The sequence below is a fragment of the Berghia stephanieae genome, chromosome 1 (genome assembly GCF_034508935.2).
Source record: "Berghia stephanieae isolate SIO BIC M18660-M18661 chromosome 1, UCSD_Bste_1.3, whole genome shotgun sequence".
Lineage (NCBI taxonomy): Eukaryota > Metazoa > Mollusca > Gastropoda > Nudibranchia > Aeolidiidae > Berghia > Berghia stephanieae.
Genome location: NC_088360.1, coordinates 16,588,863 through 16,599,895, shown reverse-complemented (window position 1 = coordinate 16,599,895; position 11,033 = coordinate 16,588,863). Strand labels below are relative to the sequence as shown.

The 11,033-nt window shown below is 32.2% G+C and overlaps 1 protein-coding gene across 1 annotated transcript; it reads right to left on the bottom strand.

Moving 5' to 3' along the window:
• Window positions 1–3,396: 3,396 nt before the first annotated feature.
• Window positions 3,397–11,018, bottom strand: LOC144963428 (uncharacterized). Its single transcript, XM_078897486.1, has 5 exons — window positions 10,875–11,018; window positions 8,964–9,226; window positions 7,629–7,769; window positions 5,992–6,188; window positions 3,397–4,645 (listed from the first exon to the last, which is right to left on the bottom strand). Exons 2-4 carry the CDS (start codon window positions 9,172–9,174, stop codon window positions 6,040–6,042), a joined length of 501 nt encoding a protein of 166 aa, XP_078753612.1. The 5' UTR covers window positions 9,175–9,226; window positions 10,875–11,018; the 3' UTR covers window positions 3,397–4,645; window positions 5,992–6,039.
• Window positions 11,019–11,033: the final 15 nt, after the last annotated feature.

Genomic DNA, 11,033 nt, shown 5'->3' with positions numbered 1-11,033 from the left:
ATTTATGCTACTTGTTGATATTTAAACTGCCTACATCGGTAAAAATATAATTAGAATAATGAAAATTGACAATTATGTGAGAAAGGTGTCCGGTCACACAAAAATAATTTCTTACACCTTGTATTGAGTCTTTGGTTTTCCTTTCCTTTGCTTTTTTATATTGCTAATTACTGGAGGACAAAAAGGAGAATGACAATTTTCGGCAAATGTTTGTTCAAATATCTCTTGTAAACTAAATCACTCGTCACGATGTCTTCGTCACTCGACTCATCGCTTGACACGGAAGCAGCTTGATAAAGGCGATTTCGACAGGTCTCGTGATCATGGCATTTGCAAACTATTGTACATGGAAGCTGCGCGGCAACACAGACACATTTTGATGATCCACACGGTTTTCATGAGAACATCCGTATTGAATAGTCTCTATTAACTCGGGTGGTAATGATACTAATAATAATAATAATAATAATAATAATGATAATAATAATAATAATAATAATAATAATAATAATAATAATAATAATAATAATAATAATAATAATAATAATAATAATAATTATAATAATAATAATAATAATAATAATAATAATAATGATAATAATAATAGTAATAATAATAATAATAATAATAATAATAATAATAAAAATAAAAGAACAAGATTGCACACATTACAGGTGGGCATTATCAAGGAATACACAACGACCCATCATGTTTCACTGAGTTTTAAACAATCATAGATAAAAAATCTCTTTATTATATGTATAAGAGTGCATAAATAATTAATGAATGGAAATGACACTTTAAAAGCAAATAATTTTCTCCAATGACTGCAATGAACTGTCATCACAAAGATGTTAACTCAACATTCTATTTATATGATTGCAGATGTTTAGACTAGTAATAATTATTGTTTTTTAAATTGAAAATTCTGCAATTTTAACTTCTATTAATACGGCAAGCAATTTTTTTAAAAATCAAACAAAAAAAAGTGCATTTGAGGCGAATCTCCTCCACGCTCAGATTTACGAAAATTTTCATCGCTATATAATTTAGATGATAACAGGAGTAAAGGATTTGATTCAAATCTGATAATATTTCAAGGCAAGGCATTAACTTTACTTTGTGTCCCAAATATGGCATTCATTTCAAGCAGGGTACAACACACATTTAAATATTATTACAGTCAAATGTACATACAGCAAATATGCCTGACAAATAGCAAGATCATAAATACATCAAAGCTATTGTCTTAAAATAAAGAGTATTCTTAACAGGAGTATTTTCTCGACATTCAAAAAGATGATTTTGGCAACATAAATATAATAATAATAATAATAATAATAATAGATCTTTATTGTCCATAAATATGGCAATTTGTCATTTAGTTACACTTGTCATAACGTTATATGATAACTATAACATTGAACAGACACCTCTACCCATTCTCTCTCTCTTCCTCTCTTTCTTTCACGCGTGCGACATACACAACATTAACATATTCATTTCATTTTCAATTCGTTACATTCTTGGCAATTCAACACCAAATATTATCATCATTATCAATTGGTCACTTCATCTAACATTAAACAAATTAATCAGTCAATCAGTCAACGCATCAATCCTTGGTTTTGCTGTACCATATGAAATATTCAACATTTTTATTGCTGATGGAACGAACGTCGATTTATACTTGTTAGTTCCACATTTAATCTGACAAAAACTTCTCCCAGATGGCAAAAGACCAAATTCATGGTATAAAATGTTTTTTTTTTTTTTATTGTTGGTAATTGAGAATGCTTTCCTTTCTATTGCTTTTCCGTGAATTCTTTCTACTTCATCAACAGGATGGTTTATTATTTTTGATGGCTCTTTGTAATTCTAAATCATCATACAACGCTTTATGTAATATTAAGCGAAGGATAGGTCTTCAATCAACAAATCGCGAAATAAGATGAAATTAGCGGTGCACTTTTGTGTCGGAAGTAAACAAGGCCGCCGCCATTTCGATTTCCCTCAGACAAAAACATTGATACGAACGATTTTTCCGAGGATTTGAAGCAGAACTCTAAACGTTAAAGTTTGAAGTACATACCATTCATTAATACGAACAATCATACAACGTTTAATACGGAAATGAGTGAAATGTTGTCATGAAACAAATAAATATCAAAAGAATTCATCACATAGGTGTAACTGTGCGTCGCTATTCAGCGCCGCCATTTTGAAAAAAAAAAAAAAAAAAAAAAAAAAAAAAAAAAAAAAAAAAAAGTGTTGAAAATAATGGAGATGATAATAACATTGGTGATGATGATGATGATGATGATGATGACGATAATGATAATGATTGTTATGGTGCATTATCATTATTATTATTATTATTATTATTATTATTATTATTACGTAATACCAAGTGTTAGTCATTTCATGACAAGAGACAGCTCGGTCTTGTTAGTTAATTCTCTAATCCGGTCAAAGCTAGATTATTGCAATTCTCTCCTCTTTTAAATAAAAAAAATCCCCACAAAATAAAATCCCTCCAAATAGCCCAGAACGATGCTGCCAGGCTTATTTACAGAAATAGGAGAAATCAATCTGCATCAGGTTTGCTATGAGAACTCAACTGGCTTCCCGTAGAAATAGGAGAAATCAATCTGCATCAGGTTTGCTATGAGAACTCAACTGGCTTCCCGTTGAGAAAAGGAATCTCTGGACCATTGTTTTTAAATCACTGCACTCTGATTGTCCTGGACATATTAATGAAATGCTTAAATTCTACGTCCCAGCCAGAAATATGATAATCACATTAATGTGAAGCCAAAAAATGACACGCGTTTGAATATTCGAGGCCATTTATCTGGAACTCCCAAGTTATATCAGAGACGGTAATGATGCAGATTTCTTTTAAGAAAAAACATCTTAAAACTTTTCTTTTTAATATATTACACAGGGAAATTATATTGCCTTGTTTCATACTGCATATTTGAGTGATTGTATGTTTGAGTGAAAGTTTTCATGTTGAGCTTGTTGAGATACGGGGTAAAGCGCTATATAATAATAATAATAATAATAATAATAATAATAATAATAATAATAATAATAATAATAATAATTATTATTATTATTATTATTATTATTATTATTATTATTATTATTGTTGTGTATTCTCTTTTTCTGCTTTTATGATTTTTATAATTACTGAATTTTTTATTTCTCTTGGCAGTTTAACATAAATAATATAGTATCAACATATGTATATAATAATAATAATAATAATAATAATAATAATAATAATAATAATAATAATAATAATAATAATAATGATAATGATAATAATAATAATAATAATAATAATAATAATAATAATAATAATAATAATAATAATAATAATAATAATAATAATAATAATAATAATAATATATACTTTATATATATATATATATTATACTCTTGTAAAACCGGTACTTCTGTATAACTGCTGCACTTGGGCGTTGACAAAATCCGAAGAAGAACATCTGGATGCCTTCCATCGCACACAGCTAAGAAGGGTACTGGACATCAAATACCCAAAAAAGATCTCAAATGAATCACTCTATAAGATCACAAAAGAAAGACCAATCTCCCTTGACATTTTACAACAACGATGACAACTTTTCGGTCACATACTACGCAGGGACAAAAACATACCAGCTAACCAAGCCATGTCGGGATACTTCCAAAAACACGGGAACCTTTTCAGAGGAAGACCGATCACAACACTCCCTGTGATCCTAAACAAAAACCTCACAACACTTGGACAAAGCATTAGTCTCATAACGGCAGGGGACCTTGAAAATCTGAGAACCCTAGCAGAGGACCGGCAATATTGGAGACACCTCACACAGGAAATACTGGAAACAGCCAAGGCGACCCGATCTTTCGGTCGAGACGCGAAAGGCATCTAAGTCATATATACTTTATTCATAAAAAAAAAAATGGAAATTCGTTTACAGACGTGGCATGCATAATAATGTATAAACACAATTACAATCAAATACGTGTCAACAATGTCACAAGTCACTATATTTTATGATTACATTATTTTATAATTGTTCATTAACTACATGTGTACTTGACATAAACTTAAATCACCCCATGTCTAATTTGTAGATAAATATATTTACTTCTATTCACCCATGTAACACATTACTATATTTGTATTACACCGTTTGTTGAGTTTGCAACTAAATTATTATATTTGTATTACACCTTTTGTTGAGTTTGCAATTAACTACACGTTGTCTGACCAGCCCTTGATTTGTTTCCCCAGCTGTCCAAATGGAACCAAATTTTCATTTCATACAGTATTGGTCACATGTTAAGCAACCTTTTTAAAAAAATAGTACATATGTCACTGCCTATTGCAAAGTAAATATTAACACCCGCGTTGATTGGGTAATGCATGTAAAGTGTCTTACCCAAGGAGACAAATCTTGGGCCAGAGTTTTTTTTCAATTATTGACACCAACCTGGTCACTAATCATTAGCAACATTGTTTAAATATATAACACGATGAGAAATTGTATTGTTGAGGCACCGAAACCACACGGATAGATTAATCAATGACACCATCCAAGGAAAAAGAGATGTGCCAGGGATTTCTATGAATCTGAAAAATAAAGAAAACGTGAAAATACTTGACTCATGATTAGTCTTGAGATTCCAGGATGAAGAACACCATGATTTGACACCCTCTTTTTGATATGATTAATATGGGTAGAAAAAAATATAATTCAAATAATCTTTATAATCATTACTTTTTATCTGAAACGTTACTTTGGCTTGAGATAGAAATTATAACAATATAAAGATTCAAAAAGAAAATATATTAAAAGTTGAATGAAATGTTGTGAACAGTATAGTTTATCTATTATCATTGATACAAATCAATCTTTTTAATCTTATTTCAAATTGATTTCAAAATTAATCTATTATATTTGTTTCATATATAAGAAAGAAATCTTATGAAATTACAAAATGCCATTAAATTTCGAGCAAAAATTAAGCTTTAATTTAAAAAATTAAAAAATAAATAAAAACAATGGTAGCTAAAAAAAATCCCATTGGACTTTCTCAAAGTCATCAATATCAACTGGAGTCCAAAAACAGTGGTTTTGCGTTTACTTCCCAGTGATGTCCACCTCTCATATCACATATTCAATACCCACTGATGGCTACCTCTTATAGTCCGGGGTTTACTTCCCACTAGTGTCCACCTCCCATGGTCCCGGGTTTACTCCCCAACAGTGTTGACCTCCATAGCCCCATGTTCACTCCCCACTGATATCTACCTCGCTTGTGTTCCACTTGTGTTCACCTCCCATAGTCCCAGGTTCCCTAACAGAGCCCACCTCTCATAGCCCCATATTCAGTATTCTTGAATTCATTAACACCTCTTTATGCTCTGATAAGAAAATGAGCAATCTATTGCAGTACAGCAGTTGGAAATAGCATGACTATTATAGAGCTCTTTTTGATAAAAAAATAATTGTGAAAAAATTGCTGCGCAATTGTTTTTCACTTGTGACAGTGAAAAAATTGCCTTTGAGTATTTTAAAATTTTCTTTTATTTTTTTTTTTCGGTTTTCTTTCTTCCTTTTGCGAAAAAATAGCAGATTCGCCAAAAATCACGGCAGCGAATCATGGGTCATGGCTGCGACAAACGCAGATGCTAGATATGATGGTACCACCAGCTATAGGATATGATAACTTCTCCATAATTGTACTATTCAAACGGAATAAAATACCAGATCATCAAAAGAGGGCTGTATCTCCATATGCCATCCAAATAAAAAGAAAGTGGTGGAGAATTGGCCATATGTCTTAATCTAAGGTTAGGGGCCAAATATAAATTAACCTCAAAATTAAGTCAAATATGACCCGGAACCAGGAAATCAATATGTTCACATTCTTCCATCTGATTAAAGAGCAATATAAAATAAAACTGTTGCATACCTTCAAACTATTCTGAAGGATTTTAAACCGTTTGCTTATAATGCATGATCATTGTAGGATGATGATAATTGCAGAAACCTGGAGAATACCAGAGATGGAGGCCAGAGACGCAGACCAGGAGATGGATGGAAGAGATATCTGACTCTCTTGAGTCAAACTGATAAAGAACACAATCATGCCAGCCATCATGGAGCACACTGGGGGGAAGATGTAAAGGAGAAAATTGATATTAAAATGATTTGAGCATCAAATAAATTAGGATGAACACAACTGCCTAAGCACCCTTATTTGACTTAATATTTGAAAAGCAAAAGAATAACAAGACTGACAACCCCACCCCCCCCCCCCCCCCCCCCCCCCCCCATCTGTACACATGATGGCACAGCGGATTTATACAGGTGTGTATCATCGCCATACATATAATTCACACCATGTGCAGAAATGACTCGTCCAAGTGACATTGTTTTTGTATACAGGACATCAAGTACAGGGTCGAGCACTGAGTACTGAGGAACTCCAAACCTCATTGGTAAGGGGTCTGACTGTTTACCAGTAAGATATGATGTAAATCATCGCGGTACAATGTCGTTGATGCCATAGATATTTGAGTGGTCGATAGTGTCAAATGCAGCTGACAAGTCGAGCAGTGCAAGAATTGACACTTCGCCATTGTCACATGATAGAAATAAGTCATTGACAATTTTCAAAAGCGCCGTCTCTGCCGTCTCTGTACTGTGTTCCTCCCTGTATGCATATTGGTATTTTTTTTATCAATTTATTTGCCAAAAGGTGGTCTTTTAATTGTTTCAAGACAATTTTTTTCCAGAATCTTAGAGATGAAGGAAAGATTGGATACAGGACACTAATTTTTCAAATTGTCAGAGTCTAAATTTGGTTTCTTAATCACAGTAGTTACAATTGCTGATTTAAAGTAATCAGGCACAGATCTGGAGGATAACAAATAATCAAGGTTACATAGTCGATGGTTGAATCTAAACATTTCATGAAAAGTCGTCTGTTTATAAGACCAATGGTGCATGATTTGGGTGCAGATGACACTATGACATCTCTGACTTCTGAAGAGCTAACCTCCCTCAATTTGTTAAAAGTCAGTCCTCCAAACGGTATGACGTTACGTTCAAAGACGTTGACACCCTGACCCAAATCAAGCTCTGTTCTAATTTTCAATACCTTTCCATCAAAATACTGTGCAAATGGTTCTGACAAGTCACATAATAGGTTATTGGATGGTAATACATTTGATTTTGACTTTCCACAAATTTCATCAATAAAGTTAAAAGATTCCTTGAATTTAATTGGTCATAACTACAGACTCCTCCACCATTTTCACCATGTGAACATTAGGTCTGACAAGAATGTAACTTAAACTTCGAATAAAACCAAAGTCACTTTGCTGCGGCTGCTCCATTGAAGGTGGTTAAAGATAAGATGTCAGAAAGTAAAATGGAGGCCTGACTTTAAAGCACCAAGTCAACACAACTCTACTAAAAGCGAAAAACTTAAAATGGTTCGTGAATGGATTATCCAATAATCAAAATAATCAATAATAACTCAATATTTAAGGAAAGTCTTAAGTCTCTATCAACTTGCGATTTGACTGATTAAGGAGAACTAACCTGCAATTTGGCAAGATGTAGAGATGGTTCTGATAGTGCATGCTGCATTTTTTATACAGATATCAGTGAACAACATAGCAAATGAACAGACCATCATCACCAAACTGACCACATTGAAGAGCTGTACAAAGAAATACCAACCTGAAATTAAAATGAATTTGAATGTGATATTAGAAAGGGGGCAAAACATTCAGAGGATATCTACCTGTCCCCGCAGGTTGTTTTTTTCCATTTTAAACTCCAAAATTTGCCAAAAATTGCCATGAAAAATTGTAAAATTTGCCAAAATTTTGCCGCTGGTTTTACAAAATGCTTAAACAACATTGATCCTTTGAAATTTCATGAATCTTAATAACACTGTGCATACTTAAAAACTGATATAATGCATTTAAATTTTAACATAATATTCCTTTCTGTGTAATAAAAGCATAGTTTCACTCATTTTTCAACTCAACTCAAATCCTAAAATTCAGAATCTGGAATTTTAAAAAACCAAAAAAAAACAAAAAAAAAAACAAAAAACAAAACAAAGACAATGACAAAAAAAAAACAACAAAATAACAAAAACAAACAAACAAAACAAACAAAAAACAACAATCAAATTTTGTCAAAAATACACCTTCTAAACCCCCCCCCCCCCCCCCCCCTCCCCACATTATAATGAGAGATTACCAAAAGCATCCATGTTTATCTCACTGAAATTCTTCTTTGGAAAATACTCCACAAAAACAAGTAAGTTTGGGCTTGACTTGACTTGTTTGAGATTTCCATACCCTAATTCCATTACATCAACGAGATTATCGTATAACAATTAGAAAAATCAGACCATGTGTAAATAACTAATACCAAAATCAAGAGGTGCCTAAATGAGTCAATAAAATGTATAGTAAAATAAAGTGAGTAAAAATGACTCTTAAAAGATACAACACAAAGTAACGGACGTTTTAGCCTATGGCCTTCTTCAGGTAAATAAGAAAAGGAAATATGTTATATTGTGAGATGCATAGCTTTAGCGGGCGGATATAGGACTGAAAACAGTGGTAAAAAAAAAGAATTCTTGAGAGCCGCAAATAAAGTTTTTGGAGTTTGAATGAAATTGCTTGCAATCCGAGGACAAAGATACTGGCTTATTGCAGAGTATTTTCCATCAGATCATTTAATGGTAAATTTTAAGATTAGGGTTTGCTCGTGTCAATGACAAAAGTGTTTTCTATAAGCGAGTAAAAGTGATTGATTAGCTGAAACAGTGATTCCGATGAATTCAGATATGCATGTAATCTGAGTAAGTGCAAAAATAGAGAATAAGACAAAATTTGAGACTAGGTCCAAAACTACCTGGCTGGTCATTGAAGATAGTTGCAATAGTCTGGCAAGTGAGGACATCACAAAATGTCACAGACCATATTCCATAGTGGCTAGGTTTTAAGATGAACCATTCATTAGTGCAAGATGCCACACAGTAGAGAGCAAGTGATACCAGGAGCAGGAAGAGGGCAGCATAGGAAGACTTTGAAGGCTGCACACTTTTATTGGACTGATAGCTCATCTTTCATATTTTCTCTTTAACTTTAAACATGATTATTCCAAATTGTTTGTGGCTGAAACAAAATAAAAATTGGTTTAACATCAAATAAAGGTAGACTATAAAAAGTAATAAATGGACTATGCAATGATTCATTCTGCGGCTATTCGGACTCGAGTCTGAATAGTCTCCCTTGGCTATTTGGACTCAAATTCCAATGCGCATGTGCAATCAACAGATTATTCGATTCAGTCTGAATGGTAGTACAGTTTAAAAATTTTTTAATTTTAATTATTGATAATTACATACAATTAATGCAAATAAAAATTACGATTTTAGTAAGTATCAACAGGTAGTCTAAACCCGCTTTATTTGTCAAGAATTGGAAGTCCAGTTAGAATTAAAACTCTTCAAAAGTAACAAAAGTCAGTCATATCTGTGATATAAATGAAAAGGTTTTCTAACAACATAATATGGTGTCCACATAAATTCAGGACAAAAATAAATAATTTAAAAATTACATATTCTGATAGTGTGAGACAGGTTACAATCCTTCTACAGTCCATAGTAGGAGTATGAGCTGAGTCAGCGTGATATGGGCAAAACAGAATTTCGTCTGCACTCTTTTCCCATTTCTTTTTTTTCCATTTCTTCATCAGTTCCATCCTCTGCCTACTGTCCACATTGTGTCGTCCTCCCTCTGTATGCACACATACATTCGATTTTGATTCCGAATAGCCACGGGAAACTATTCAGACTCGTCCGAATTGCCACTTCGTTCATTCTTCTTCTTATTATTTACAATTTCAATTACAAGACAATAATAATAATAATAATAATAATAATAATAATAATAATAATAATAATAATAATAATAATAATAATAACAATAATAATACCATTAATAATAATAATAAAACAACAGCAACAATAACAACAATAATATTAATAATAAATAATAATAATAATAATAATAATAATAATAATATTGTTTGTTTGTTTGCTTGTTGCTTTAGGTCTCTTCCAACACAATTGAGGTTATATGAGAGACCGCTGAAACAAAAAAACAAGCAATCTAACAAAAATAGTACAAATGTAAATCAAAATCATAACCTAAAGATATCATAAGCTAAATTATAAATAACCAAGAACAAACAGGCAGAAGATTTACAGAAAAAAAAATATCCCCTGTCAAAAATACAATCACAAACCAAAGAAGCAGGATAGGCTAGTAAAGAGAAGAAGAAACGACATCACTATCGGATCGTACACCCATGCGAACATCATAGGTATATGATTCAAGGGTGATGCTCCCATCCAACCACCCGCATAATAATAATAATAATAATAATAATAACAGTAATAATAGAGAGGTAATAATAATAATAATCGTTTTTCTTTAGTGAACTTTTATATCACTATCATGGTAGAATCAATGATTGTAACCCCCCCCCCCCCCCCCCCCTCATCAGAAAAAAAAGAAAACCTTTACTTTCTAGACTAGAATGAAATGCATCAAATCGTCACGGACAAATGATTTATATAGCTAGTGACTTTCCTTGAATTGACCACGTCAGTATTTTGTCAGACTTTGAACATTTAAGTTAAGAATTGAATAGGGCAATTGTACATGAAATGTTAAATCTTAACATTTCAGTCATTTCATGTACGATTGCCCTATTCAATTCTTACAGAAATTGCTCAAGCCCACGTTCTTCACATACGATTTATGCAACTCATCTGAGTTACAAACAACAATAAAAGAGTAGCTTTGGTCTTCAATGTCTCAAATCGTAGGCTGGTCAAAATAAAAAAAAAAGTGATCATTTGATTTTTATAAAAATCAAAATCAACGCCTTATGTTGGCTGTTCGTGGACATAAT

Excerpts from the sequence above, each read along its gene's own strand:
- LOC144963428 (XM_078897486.1), bottom strand. The coding sequence starts at position 9,174 with ATGAGCTATCAGTCCAATAAAAGTGTGCAGCCTTCAAAGTCTTCCTAT. Across the intron at positions 7,770-8,963 it reads TATCTTCAATGACCAGCCAG|GTTGGTATTTCTTTGTACAG; the intron begins GTAGTTTTGGAC and ends TTTTAATTTCAG. Across the intron at positions 6,189-7,628 it reads TACATCTTGCCAAATTGCAG|TGTGCTCCATGATGGCTGGC; the intron begins GTTAGTTCTCCT and ends TCTTCCCCCCAG.